The following is a 15,193-nucleotide window of genomic DNA, read 5'->3' on the forward strand; positions in this document are numbered from 1 at the left end:
CTAGTCCAAGAAGGAGATTTTACTCACATACTGTAACATTGTTCTTGGACCCTGGAATAAGATCTTTGTCTTTTGTTGGTTTTATAGTTGTGTTGTTTACGATGTAATCCTTGTGAAGTATGCTTTAGCTGCTTGAGAAATTAGTTCAAAGGCGTTTAGAAAATAATGTAACCTTACCTCAACTTTTAATGGGCCCTGTCATAGACACACTGGGTGACATGTATCTAAATGTCTCTTCAAGTTTGAATAGAACCCAAACCATTTTGAAATACGAGGACGAGCTTTGTAAGAAACTGGAAACAGAGAGTAAGAAATACCTTCAAGCGCTGGTAGGGAAACCTTTTTGCTGATAGTCTTGCCCTTGAGGATCTAAAAAGCGCCGCAATGCTTGCTGAAGAAATCGAAAATCTAAGAATCAAAAGTGTCAAATCGATACCGCCTACTTTAGTGTATCAGCTCAATTCAGGTCGTGGTCTTAGTGTTACAGCGATTAAGACTATTTGCTTGGGCAAAGAAATCGGATTTAGTGAGGACGATTTCCATGTGGTTTCTGAAAAGGTGAAGGAAAATTCGAAAATGGCAACAGTGTCCAGAAGACTGGAGCGTGACTCGAAGTTTAAAGTTTTCAATTATTCATTTCAAATGAAGTTTTCAGTTTTCAATTACTCACAGACCGTAACAGTGTTCCCGGACCCTGGACTATGGTAATTAACTGACTAAAGTCAAGTTAACTGTAGTCCTGACAAGGTGCAAAAGTCAATAGTTTGCATCTTTGTCAATAAGGCAATTACCAGAATGTCAGGCAGGGTTTTCAGAGGAACTTAAATGGAGTCATTTGAAATACCACCAAGATGAACTTTGTAAATCCAAAAAATTTTAAGCGATCCTTGAATGACTACGCTATGATTCTGCTCAGTAACAGGAGTTACAAAAAGTCGAGTACTGTTATATCTCGACTGTTTTATTGATAGGTGTGACTATGATTTGGATCATTCCACTTTCCACACACTTTTTTTCCACTTCCACGTGTTTCTTTGCACGTATCTTCACATTTCTTTTGACATATTTCTGTCCACTTGTTGAATTTAGAAATTAATTATAAATTCAAATTTTTTTTTTGTTTACTTTTTCTTTCTTAAGCAAGAAAATTTTTCTGTATTCTTTTTTGTGATATGTGGACGTTTTTACTGACGAATTATTATACTGATGTATTTACTGACGAATTTACCACGTTTTCGACATGTGCGGCAAAACTGAAGTTATTGGAGAAAGTAACTCCAAGGATCTTAATACTGTTTGTTGGAGGGAATGGAACATGTGGCTCCATAACATCGCTTTTTAGTGGGTTAAAGCGTACTATCTTCGACTTGTTTCGATGAATATCAAGATTTAGCTCCGCGCACTCTTTTGTGAAAACGCTGAAAAATTTTTAACTGAATTGTGGCTTCACACCTCCGTTTTGTAGTAAATATTTCAGGATACATGACAGGTCGTCCACGAACTTGTAGCGGTCGTCATAGTCAGCTATGAGGAAGTTAATTACATACAAGAATAAAATAGCTGAAAGCTTAGTGCCTTGAGGGGCTCCACAGGTGGATGAGGACCATTCGGAATCCCTATCACCTTCGTAGAGAGCAAACACACGCTGCATCCCCTGACTGAGTAAGTCCAACACGAGCGTAAGAGTCTTTTTCTTAGCCCCAATTAGCTGGAGATTAAGGGCAGCTACAATGTGATTGATTAAATCAAATGCCTTTCGGAAGTCTATGGCACCAATGTTGGCAAAACAGTGACCTTTCCGACCCACTTAAGGAGACTATCGTACATCTGCGCTAGGTACACTGAGGTATTACAGTCTTTCAGTCCGCCGTATTGTCTCTGGTCGATAGATTCCTTGATTTGATCAAGTAAGACCCCCATGATAAAGGTGTCGGCCACTTTTGCCAGGCATGGTGTTTGCGAAATAAGTCTAAGTTCGTCACAGCTCTTAGGGTTGGTAACCTTCGGAATTACTCTAACGTAAGCTTTCTTCCAAACAGCTGGAAAGATCCCAATACGAAAGAAAAGGCTTATCAGCAATGAGAATGGTTTTGCAATAAAATGAAATCAGTTTGGGCGGAAGTTCGTCTGGATAAGCAGAATTGTTTACTTTGACCTTCATCAGGGTCTTATAGGTTGTCATCTCATCGAAAACAACTTCACCTTCATCTGCGCATGAGTCAAATATTTCAGAATCCTGGGATTGTGTGAGAGAAGGAAATGAGGCCCAGATACGAGTAAAATATTGATTAACCTCATCAGCAGTTGTGTAAGTTCCGTCAGGGTGCCTTATTTTTATGCTGTAATGAATGGACTTGCCAGTGATTTGCTTGACCGCTCTGTGGCATTTCCTGGAATCCGTGTGCCTAACACTGTTCGAAAATTTCTCACGCCCCTAATCTTCTTCGCACTTCTCGTGAGAGGTAATGTGATTTCGCAATTTTTTGCATTTTATAAATCTCCTTCTTGGAAAAGCTTACACTTTTTTCGGATTAGTTTTTTGATTTGGGGGGTTATCCACGGTTTATCACTTTCACATCTAGTGAAAATCTTTTCAGGAAAAAGCTCAAGGTATTTGGCGTTGAGAACTTCGGTGAATAGTTGGCATTTTTTATCGACGCTTCTGTCTCTATAGTCTTCCGGAAAAGGGTAAGTAGCTATCCGTCGACAATAGGTGCTAATTGCCGAATCAGTAAGCGGACGATACTTGTCACGCTTAATTTTAGGCTTGGATATTGAAGCGGCAGCTGACCAGAGCACAACGTTGTGATCAGAACTGGCAATTGAATTCGCTTCACCCAAAAATCATCAATTAACGCCCATCTACAACACATGTTTACAGTTCTCAATAATGGCACGCTCGCGCAAATGACTGCCCACTCTAATTCAGTGTAAGAAACAAATCTAATTTCGAATGACTTCAGATAGAATAAGCGTCGCATTGAATTTTACAGTTAGCTCAAAATTTAATACGACAGTCTCAGTTTAAATTGAAAATTATAGTACAATCAAAATAAAACAGAGATTGAGTACTAAATGATTGTTAAAAGAAAATGTTATACTGTTTTGCGGAAAGAGCACTGGTTTAGTCTAAAACATTTCTTAGAAAACATATTTAAGCCAAGTATTTCATCAAGCATTTCATAAGTAAATAATCTATGATCTGCAGAATATTTATTAATAAAAAGCTCTTTTTCAGCTCTGGCCAATTAGACGATCGTCTATTTTTTGTAAACCTAATTTAAGCTAGTTCTGCCGCTCTTAAACTTTTTGGTGTCACTCTAGAAATAGCCGTAATAACCTGATTTTGAGGTGTTCTTGACTATTCAGAAATTATTAGGGTAATATGCTTGAATCTTTTCTCTACTTATGTTAAGGCGAAGAATGACTGTTATTATAATTGCCCCCTCCCCCCTCTGTTCTGAATCAAAACTCTGGCTTGGGGCAGTGCTAATCTGTATCTAGAAGCTTTTATTGTAATACCTAATTGTCGAATATAATTGCTTGAGAAGTACTAAAAGGATAAATAATCCTTGCCTGCCAACTGTCTAGGTCCAAACGGACATCCGGCTGTCCCCGAATGGGGTGGGAAGATGTCGTAAGGAAATATTTAAGGGAAATCTGAACTTTGGGAGGGAATAAACATGGAGTTTTGAATAGATTGGGATGGAGAAGTGTGTGTAGCGGTGTTGGCTTCAGGTGGCTTGGTACTGCAGTGAGTTGTTAGTAGTAGTAGTAATAAAAGGGATCTAAATTTTAACCACCTTTAGTCCGCTTATTTGAAATGAAATGATTATTCTCACCTATTTTATTTGGAGTAATTAAGATATTTGCAGATGCACAAAATGAATTATTTTCCAGGTTTTGGAATTTTGTCCTGATGGCGACTTGCTTGACCAAAGCGAGCGAATTTTTTCAGAAGAAGCTTTGCAAAATAGGATCAAGTCTGTTCAAGACTTTGCCATGGTGGCGCACAAAATGACGCGAGTAACAGTCGCCGACGATCAGTTTATCAGTTTGTTTGACCCGTCAAATCCCACGAGTCCGAAATATAGTCTTTATGTCACTGATAGAAAGCGAAGGGTTTTGAAGAGCATGGCAGTGTTCATCGTCACTCAAGGATCGTGAGTCTTAAGCTTTGTTCTGTGAACAATCAAATCCCTTTTCGGACGCTGGGTTTTGCGCCGTGCGGTGTAAGAAAACGTGATCAAATATTCGGTTTGCTCCTATTTTGGATTGAAAAAATAAAATCTCTGCCCAAAAAAAATCTTTAAAATGATTAAAAAGCTTTCTCTTTTGTTTATAAAAAAATAGACTTTTGTTTTCTTATTTTATGGATGTTAAAAAGAGTCTTTTTTGCATGGAATATACCTAAGAAGGCTTCGAGAAATTTAGTTTTTATTAAGATTTTCATTTGAATCAGCCGAAGATTTGTTCTCAGTAGAAAATTATTGAGCGTCATTGCCTAGTTTTAGTGGTTGTAATCATATTTACTTTTTGACGTTAACTAAGTACACTTGCAGTCGTATTTCCGTGCATTTTAATTTCAGTTCTGACATTAAATTAACCTGAAATTTTAATCCCATTTGAATCTGATTTTAGTTTATTCTTAATTCAGATTCTCACATGCAAAACCTCCAAACTTACGTTTTTCGATAAAACTGATATGAAACAAGAGCCAAAAGCGTATATGGCACTTGTGACGAAGTCGGAACCTAAAATTTGACTCGGTACTAGAGTTATCGATTTCATCGTCCTAGGACGTCAAGAAGCATCGAACTCGCCAAAGCAATAGAAATCCCTCCAATTCCCCCAAGGAGATCGGATCCGGTCCGCTTATGTCAATCACGTAATAACTTGTGCTTGATCTCGAACTCGCCAAAGTACTAGAAATCCCCTCAACTCCCACAAAGAGAGCGAATCTGGTCCGGTTATGTCAGTCACGTATCAAGAACTTGTGCTTATTCTTCCCATCAAGTTTGTTTTGTAACTCCTTTTCGGTCAACCATCTAGGGCCAAATAAAAACCAGGTCGACCCCGAATGGAGTGGGAAGACGTTCTAAGAAAAGATTTAAACGACATAGGGACTTTTTGTGGATATGGATAGGAAGGCCATGAATAGAATAAACTTTGTTAACGTCAGGTGGCTTGGTACTGCAGTGAGTTATCAGTAGTAGTAGTTGTAATAGTAACTAGTAGCTGTCGTCATCGAAACAAAAGAGGAGTAAAGATAAAATTCAACGTACGTTAAAAATATATAAACTAAAAATGAACCAGCAATAACAATTTTATTGTAAGAGCAACAATAAGAATTCCTAGCTAAGACTAGCTTCAGCTAACTTCAACTTTGCTAAGACTAACAAAATTCTAATTGAATTAACTTTCTTGAAGAACTTTGTACAAGTTTAGACAGGACTAACAAAAATCTAAATGAACTACACATTTTGCCTGTTTTGACTGAACTTTCACAGAGTAATGAAGTGAGAACTCGGATATTGTTGGATTATAAGTTAAGTTTTATCTTTATTCCACTTTTTGCTAAACATTCAATTACTTCTTTCCTTCAATTCGCTGTCTTCGAAAAAATTCCTCTTTGCATTGTTTTCTTTGTTGTTTGTATGTAAGGACTATTCTGGCCATAAAATTCAATGGGTATATTTATGTGTATTTTTCAGAATTAGCCAATGATAACTAGTCTAGTCCTAACTATTTCGTAATCAATAAAATAAAAAGAAACTTTTGGCCAAAAAACTCACTCGGTGTACTTGTTTTAATTTTTTTTGTATTTGCCAATGCTGTTTATGCTAACCTAGTCCAAACTGTTCTGCAACCAATGAAAAAAAGCTCAAGAATATTTTTACTTATTGAAAATTTCAGTCTGAATTTCAATAAACTAGACCTTTTGGCCAAAAAACTCACTCGGTGTACTTGTTTTCATTTTTTTTTTTTTTTGTATTTGCCAATGCTGTTTATGCTTACCTAGTCCAAACTGTTCTGCAACCAATGAAAAAAAGCTCAAGAATATTTTTACTTATTGAAAATTTCAGTCTGAATTTCGATAAACTAGACCTTTTGGCCAAAAAACTCACTCGGTGTACTTGTTTTCATTTTTTTTTGTATTTGCCAATGCTGTTTATGCTAACCTAGTCCAAACTGTTCTGCAACCAATGAAAAAAAGCTCAAGAATATTTTTACTTATTGAAAATTTCAGTCTGAATGTCAATACGACTCTAGTTTGGCATTTGTGAAGGGACACAGATGCACGGAAAGGTGTAGCATAAATGGCAGACAGTAACAACGGCAATCAAAGGGATAAAATTAACCCTTGACTGGGCTGTCCACTTAATTCAACAATCTGTCTTGGCTTTTTTCTACAATTGGCCATGACTTCCACTTTTCCCACAACTATTCCCTCTTTTTTAAATTCTGCCATAAATGGCAGACAGTAACAACGGCAATCAAAGGGATAAAATTAACCCTTGACTGGGCTGTCCACTTAATTCAACAATCTGTCTTGGCTTTTTTCTACAATTGGCCATGACTTCCACTTTTCCCACAACTATTCCCTCTTTTTTAAATTCAAACAATCTTAATTGTTGAATTAAGATTGTTGAATTTCCTTTTGGCCAAAAAACTCACTCGGTGTACTTGTTTTCATTTTTTTTTTTTGTATTTGCCAATGCTGTTTATGCTTACCTAGTCCAAACTGTTCTGCAACCAATGAAAAAAAGCTCAAGAATATTTTTACTTATTGAAAATTTCAGTCTGAATTCAATAAACTAGACATTTTGGCCAAAAAACTCACTCGGTGTACTTGTTTTCATTTTTTTTTTTGTATTTGCCAATGCTGTTTATGCTAACCTAGTCCAAACTGTTCTGCAACCAATGAAAAAAAGCTCAAGAATATTTTTACTTATTGAAAATTTCAGTCTGAATTTCAATAAACTAGACCTTTTGGCCAAAAAACTCACTCGGTGTACTTGTTTTCATTTTTTTTGTATTTGCCAATGCTGTTTATGCTTACCTAGTCCAAACTGTTCTGCAACCAATGAAAAAAAGCTCAAGAATATTTTTACTTATTGAAAATTTCAGTCTGAATGTCAATAAACTAGACCTTTTGGCCAAAAAACTCACTCGGTGTACTTGTTTTCATTTTTTTTTGTATTTGCCAATGCTGTTTATGCTAACCTAGTCCAAACTGTTCTGCAACCAATGAAAAATAGCTCAAGAATATTTTTACTTATTGAAAATTTCAGTCTGAATGTCAATAAACTAGACCTTTTGGCCAAAAAACTCACTAGGTGTACTTGTTTTCATTTTTTTTTTTTTTTTGTATTTACCAATGCTGTTTATGCTTACCTAGTCCAAACTGTTCTGCAACCAATGAAAAAAAGCTCAAGAATATTTTTACTTATTGAAAATTTCAGTCTGAATTTCAATAAACTAGACCTTTTGGCCAAAAAACTCACTCGGTGTACTTGTTTTCATTTTTTTTTTTTTTTGTATTTGCCAATGCTGTTTATGCTTACCTAGTCCAAACTGTTCTGCAACCAATGAAAAAAAGCTCAAGAATATTTTTACTTATTGAAAATTTCAGTCTGAATTTCGATAAACTAGACCTTTTGGCCAAAAAACTCACTCGGTGTACTTGTTTTCATTTTTTTTGTATTTGCCAATGCTGTTTATGCTAACCTAGTCCAAACTGTTCTGCAACCAATGAAAAAAAGCTCAAGAATATTTTTACTTATTGAAAATTTCAGTCTGAATGTCAATACGACTCTAGTTTGGCATTTGTGAAGGGACACAGATGCACGGAAAGGTGTAGCATAAATGGCAGACAGTAACAACGGCAATCAAAGGGATAAAATTAACCCTTGACTGGGCTGTCCACTTAATTCAACAATCTGTCTTGGCTTTTTTCTACAATTGGCCATGACTTCCACTTTTCCCACAACTATTCCCTCTTTTTTAAATTCTGCCATAAATGGCAGACAGTAACAACGGCAATCAAAGGGATAAAATTAACCCTTGACTGGGCTGTCCACTTAATTCAACAATCTGTCTTGGCTTTTTTCTACAATTGGCCATGACTTCCACTTTTCCCACAACTATTCCCTCTTTTTTAAATTCAAACAATCTTAATTGTTGAATTAAGATTGTTGAATTTCCTTTTGGCCAAAAAACTCACTCGGTGTACTTGTTTTCATTTTTTTTGTATTTGCCAATGCTGTTTATGCTTACCTAGTCCAAACTGTTCTGCAACCAATGAAAAAAAGCTCAAGAATATTTTTACTTATTGAAAATTTCAGTCTGAATTCAATAAACTAGACCTTTTGGCCAAAAAACTCACTCGGTGTACTTGTTTTCATTTTTTTTTTGTATTTGCCAATACTGCTTATGCTATCCTAGTCCAAACTGTTCTGCAACCAATGAAAAATAGCTCAAGAATATTTTTACTTATTGAAAATTTCAGTCTGAATGTCAATAAACTAGACCTTTTGGCCAAAAAACTCACTAGGTGTACTTGTTTTCATTTTTTTTTTTTTTTTTGTATTTACCAATGCTGTTTATGCTTACCTAGTCCAAACTGTTCTGCAACCAATGAAAAAAAGCTCAAGAATATTTTTACTTATTGAAAATTTCAGTCTGAATTTCAATAAACTAGACCTTTTGGCCAAAAAACTCACTCGGTGTACTTGTTTCCATTTTTTTTTTTTTTTTTTGTATTTGCCAATGCTGTTTATGCTTACCTAGTCCAAACTGTTCTGCAACCAATGAAAAAAAGCTCAAGAATATTTTTACTTATTGAAAATTTCAGTCTGAATTTCGATAAACTAGACCTTTTGGCCAAAAAACTCACTCGGTGTACTTGTTTTCATTTTTTTTTGTATTTGCCAATGCTGTTTATGCTAACCTAGTCCAAACTGTTCTGCAACCAATGAAAAAAAGCTCAAGAATATTTTTACTTATTGAAAATTTCAGTCTGAATGTCAATACGACTCTAGTTTGGCATTTGTGAAGGGACACAGATGCACGGAAAGGTGTACCATAAATGGCAGACAGTAACAACGGCAATCAAAGGGATAAAATTAACCCTTGACTGGGCTGTCCACTTAATTCAACAATCTGTCTTGGCTTTTTTCTACAATTGGCCATGACTTCCACTTTTCCCACAACTATTCCCTCTTTTTTAAATTCTGCCATAAATGGCAGACAGTAACAACGGCAATCAAAGGGATAAAATTAACCCTTGACTGGGCTGTCCACTTAATTCAACAATCTGTCTTGGCTTTTTTCTACAATTGGCCATGACTTCCACTTTTCCCACAACTATTCCCTCTTTTTTAAATTCAAACAATCTTAATTGTTGAATTAAGATTGTTGAATTTCCTTTTGGCCAAAAAACTCACTCGGTGTACTTGTTTTCATTTTTTTTTTTTTGTATTTGCCAATGCTGTTTATGCTTACCTAGTCCAAACTGTTCTGCAACCAATGAAAAAAAGCTCAAGAATATTTTTACTTATTGAAAATTTCAGTCTGAATTCAATAAACTAGACCTTTTGGCCAAAAAACTCACTCGGTGTACTTGTTTTCATTTTTTTTGTATTTGCCAATGCTGTTTATGCTTACCTAGTCCAAACTGTTCTGCAACCAATGAAAAAAAGCTCAAGAATATTTTTACTTATTGAAAATTTCAGTCTGAATGTCAATAAACTAGACCTTTTGGCCAAAAAACTCACTCGGTGTACTTGTTTTCATTTTCTTTTTTGTATTTGCCAATGCTGTTTATGCTAACCTAGTCCAAACTGTTCTGCAACCAATGAAAAATAGCTCAAGAATATTTTTACTTATTGAAAATTTCAGTCTGAATGTCAATAAACTAGACCTTTTGGCCAAAAAACTCACTAGGTGTACTTGTTTTCATTTTTTTTTTTTTTGTATTTACCAATGCTGTTTATGCTTACCTAGTCCAAACTGTTCTGCAACCAATGAAAAAAAGCTCAAGAATATTTTTACTTATTGAAAATTTCAGTCTGAATTTCAATAAACTAGACCTTTTGGCCAAAAAACTCACTCGGTGTACTTGTTTTCATTTTTTTTTTTTTGTATTTGCCAATGCTGTTTATGCTTACCTAGTCCAAACTGTTCTGCAATCAATGAAAAAAAGCTCAAGAATATTTTTACTTATTGAAAATTTCAGTCTGAATTTCAATAAACTAGACCTTTTGGCCAAAAAAATCACTCGTTGTACTTGTTTTCATTTTTTTTTTGTATTTGCCAATGCTGTTTATGCTTACCTAGTCCAAACTGCTCTGCAACCAATGAAAAAAAGCTCAAGAATAGTTTTACTTATTGAAAATTTCAGTCTGAATGTCTATAAACTAGACCTTTTGGCCAAAAAACTCACTCGGTGTACTTGTTTTCATTTTTTTTTTGTATTTGCCAATGCTGTTTATGCTAACCTAGTCCAAACTGTTCTGCAACCAATGAAAAAAAGCTCAAGAATATTTTTACTTATTGAAAATTTCAGTCTGAATGTCAATAAACTAGACCTCTTGGCCAAAAAACTCACTCGGTGTACTTGTTTTCATTTATTTTTGTATTTGCCAATGCTGTTTATGCTAACCTAGTCCAAACTGTTCTGCAACCAATGAAAAAAAGCTCAAGAATATTTTTACTTATTGAAAATTTCAGTCTGAATGTCAATAAACTAGACCTTTTGGCCAAAAAACTCACTCGGTGTACTTGTTTTCATTTTTTTTTTTTTTTTTTTGTATTTGCCAATGCTGTTTATGCTTACCTAGTCCAAACTGTTCTGCAACCAATGAAAAAAAGCTCAAGAATATTTATACTTATTTAAAATTTCAGTCTGAATTTCAATAAACTAGACCTTTTGGCCAAAAAACTCACTCAGTGTACTTGTTTTCATTTTTTTTTTTTTTTGTATTTGCCAATGCTGTTTATGCTTACCTAGTCCAAACTGTTCTGCAACCAATGAAAAAATGCTCAAGAAAATTTTTACTTATTGAAAATTTCAGTCTGAATGTCAATAAACTAGACCTTTTGGCCAAAAAACTCACTCGGTGTACTTGTTTTCATTTTTTTTTTGTATTTGCCAATGCTGTTTATGCTAACCTAGTCCAAACTGTTCTGCAACCAATGAAAAAAAGCTCAAGACTATTTTTACTTATTGAAAATTTCAGTCTGAATGTCAATAAACTAGACCTTTTGGCCAAAAAACTCTCTCGGTGTACTTGTTTTCATTTTTTTTTTTTGTATTTGCCAATGCTGTTTATGCTTACCTAGTCCAAACTGTTCTGCAACCAATGAAAAAAAGCTCAAGAATATTTTTACTTATTGAAAATTTCAGTCTGAATTTCAATAAACTAGACCTTTTGGCCAAAAAACTCACTCGGTGTACTTGTTTTCATTTTTTTTTGTATTTGCCAATGCTGTTTATGCTAACCTAGTCCAAACTGTTCTGCAACCAATGAAAAAAAGCTCAAGAATATATTTACTTATTGAAAATTTCAGTCTGAATTTCAATAAACTAGACCTTTTGGCCAAAAAACTCACTCGGTGTACTTGTTTTCATTTTTTTTTTTTTTGTATTTGCCAATGCTGTTTATGCTTACCTAGTCCAAACTGTTCTGCAACCAATTAAAAAAAGCTCAAGAATATTTTTACTTAATGAAAATGTCAGTCTGAATTTCAATAAACTAGACCTTTTGGCCAAAAAACTCACTCGGTGTACTTGTTTTCATTTTTTTTTTGTATTTGCCAATGCTGTTTATGCTTACCTAGTCCAAACTGTTCTGCAACCAATGAAAAAAAGCTCAAGAATATTTTTACTTATTGACAATTTCAGTCTGAATGTCAATAAACTAGACCTTTTGGCCAAAAAACTCACTCGGTGTACTTGTTTTCATTTTTTTTTGCATTTGCCAATGCTGTTTATGCTAACCTAGTCCAAACTGTTCTGCAACCAATGAAAAAAAGCTCAAGAATATTTTTACTTATTGAAAATTTCAGTCTGAATGTCAATAAACTAGACCTTTTGGCCAAAAAACTCACTCGGTGTACTTTTTTTCATTTTTTTTTGTATTTGCCAATGCTGTTTATGCAAACCTAGTCCAAACTGTTCTGCAACCAATGAAAAAAAGCTCAAGAATATTTTTACTTATTGAAAATTTCAGTCTGAATGTCAATAAACTAGACCTTTTGGCCAAAAAACTCACTCGTTGTACTTGTTTTCATTTTTTTTTTGTATTTGCCAATGCTGTTTATGCTTACCTAGTCCAAACTGTTCTGCAACCAATGAAAAAAAGCTCAAGAATATTTTTACTTATTGAAAATTTCAGTCTGAATTTCAATAAACTAGACCTTTTGGCCAAAAAATTCACTCGGTGTACTTGTTTTCATTTTTTTTTTTTTTTGTATTTGCCAATGCTGTTTATGCTTACCTAGTCCAAACTGTTCTGCAACCAATGAAAAAAAGCTCAAGAATATTTTTACTTATTGAAAATTTCAGTCTGAATTTCAATAAACTAGACCTTTTGGCCAAAAAACTCACTCGGTGTACTTGTTTTCATTTTTTTTTTGTATTTGCCAATGCTGTTTATGCTAACCTAGTCCAAACTGTTCTGCAACCAATGAAAAAAGCTCAAGAATATTTTTACTTATTGAAAATTTCAGTCTGAATTTCAATAAACTAGACCTTTTGGCCAAAAACTCACTCGGTGTACTTGTTTTCATTTTTTTTTTTTTTTTGTATTTGCCAATGCTGTTTATGCTTACCTAGTCCAAACTGTTCTGCAACCAATGAAAAAAAGCTCAAGAATATTTTTACTTATTGAAAATTTCAGTCTGAATTTCAATAAACTAGACCTTTTGGCCAAAAAACTCACTCGGTGTACTTGTTTTCATTTTTTTTTTTTGTATTTGCCAATGCTGTTTATGCTAACCTAGTCCAAACTTTCTGCAACCAATGAAAAAAAGCTCAAGAATATTTTTACTTATTGAAAATTTCAGTCTGAATGTCAATAAACTAGACATTTTGGCCAAAAAACTCACTCGGTGTACTTGTTTTCATTTTTTTTTTTTTTTGTATTTGCCAATGCTGTTTATGCTAACCTAGTCCAAACTGTTCTGCAACCAATGAAAAAAAGCTCAAGAATATTTTTACTTATTGAAAATTTCAGTCTGAATGTCAATAAACTAGACCTTTTGGCCAAAAAACTCCCTCGGTGTACTTGTTTTCATTTTTTTTTTTTTTTGTATTTGCCAATGCTGTTTATGCTAACCTAGTCCAAACTGTTCTGCAACCAATGAAAAAAAGCTCAAGAATATTTTTACTTATTGAAAATTTCAGTCTGAATTTCAATAAACTAGACCTTTTGGCCAAAAAACTCTCTCGGTGTACTTGTTTTCATTTTTTTTTTTTGTATTTGCCAATGCTGTTTATGCTAACCTAGTCCAAACTGTTCTGCAACCAATGAAAAAAAGCTCAAGAATATTTTTACTTATTGAAAATTTCAGTCTGAATGTCAATAAACTAGACCTTTTGGCCAAAAAACTCACTCGGTGTACTTGTTTTCATTTTTTTTTTTGTATTTGCCAATGCTGTTTATGCTTACCTAGTCCAAACTGTTCTGCAACCAATGAAAAAAAGCTCAAGAATATTTTTACTTATTGAAAATTTCAGTCTGAATGTCAATAAACTAGACCTTTTGGCCAAAAAACTCACTCGGTGTACTTGTTTTCATTTTTTTTTTTTTTTTTTGTATTTGCCAATGCTGTTTATGCTTACCTAGTCCAAACTGTTCTGCAACCAATGAAAAAAAGCTCAAGAATATTTTTACTTATTGAAAATTTCAGTCTGAATGTCAATAAACTAGACCTTTTGGCCAAAAAACTCACTCGGTGTACTTGTTTTCATTTTTTTTTTTTTTGTATTTGCCAATGCTGTTTATGCTTACCTAGTCCAAACTGTTCTGCAACCAATGAAAAAAAGCTCAAGAGTATTCCTACTTACTAAATTTCAGTCTGAATGTCAATAAACTAGACATTTAGCTTAAAACATTATTAAATTAAATTAAACATTAAAGCTCAAAATTGTCTTATCTTTTCAGTTCCCTATTGTATCTGATCTGATTAACTTGAAGGTAAACAGATGTTTTAAATAAAGCGATAACTGATGGTTTCTCATTTCAGTGAGACTGACTGGCTGTTTGGGACGCCTGCTGGGAGAGAAGAGCTTGCCACTCAAGCAAATGCAGATAGGCTAATTGTCGTACATCTTAACCGAGGTCATAATTTTACAAACCTGGAAACTGTCCAAAACGAGCTCAAACCTTATATTGTCAATCTACGTCCTTCGACTTTACCAGAAAATTACATTATCAATTTTCTTTCGTCGGGTGGTGAATTGGGGCAAAGGGAAGTTGTTTATAAAGGGCAAAGTAATTTTTCTGGTGATTTTGTCGTTGAAGATATCAAGGATGACGATGGTATTGTACGGAGACTGATATTTCTCAATAGGCCGAATATTATCCAAAGTGAACTGAATTTGGACAGTAAAACAGTGTTGCCATCGTGTGTTCACCACATTGTTATGACATCTAGCCTTTATTGTTTGGATAACCAGGACAGCAGAACTCTAATTATTGGCCTAGGTGGTGGTGAGCTTGTAAAATATATAAGGAAATTATTTCCTAAGATGGTTGTTGATGTTGCTGATATTGATGAGGCAATGGTGAAAGTAGCAAAAGACTTCTTTGGTTTTGTTACTGATGAGAGGATGCACGTTCATATTGCTGATGGACTGCAGCTTATAGAGGATTCATACAAAAAAGGTTAATTTTATGGATTTATTTTTCTATTGTGATGTTGACAAAACGATGCGTTGTTGCCAAACATACACTGATTCAAAATTGGGTTAATTCTCATAAATCGTGCTCGTAAAATTCTAACCTGGTTGTAATTGTTATTGGATTTTACTGACCGAAGCATTAATTTTATAGTATTAAGCATTATTTACTTTGGTTGCATGAAGTTTGTAGTTGAATCTATTTTGGACTGTGGTTCAATGCGGTGACTGTGATACTGCCCTAAAAGTTTCATAATTTTAATAATTTAATTTTCCTAGAAAATC

At 34.2% G+C, this 15,193-nt stretch overlaps 1 protein-coding gene across 1 annotated transcript in view; it reads left to right on the forward strand.

The window, feature by feature from the left end:
* LOC136039237 (eEF1A lysine and N-terminal methyltransferase-like) overlaps positions 1–15,193 on the forward strand; it is a 52,313-nt gene that overhangs the window by 32,787 nt on the left and 4,333 nt on the right. The window contains exons 5-6 of the mRNA XM_065722789.1: positions 3,901–4,163; positions 14,254–14,894. Of these exons, the coding sequence (XP_065578861.1) occupies positions 3,901–4,163; positions 14,254–14,894 (904 nt within the window). The remainder of the gene's footprint in view (positions 1–3,900; positions 4,164–14,253; positions 14,895–15,193) is intronic.

This window comes from Artemia franciscana, chromosome 19 (assembly GCF_032884065.1).
Source record: "Artemia franciscana chromosome 19, ASM3288406v1, whole genome shotgun sequence".
In the NCBI taxonomy this organism is placed as follows: Eukaryota; Metazoa; Arthropoda; class Branchiopoda; order Anostraca; family Artemiidae; genus Artemia; species Artemia franciscana.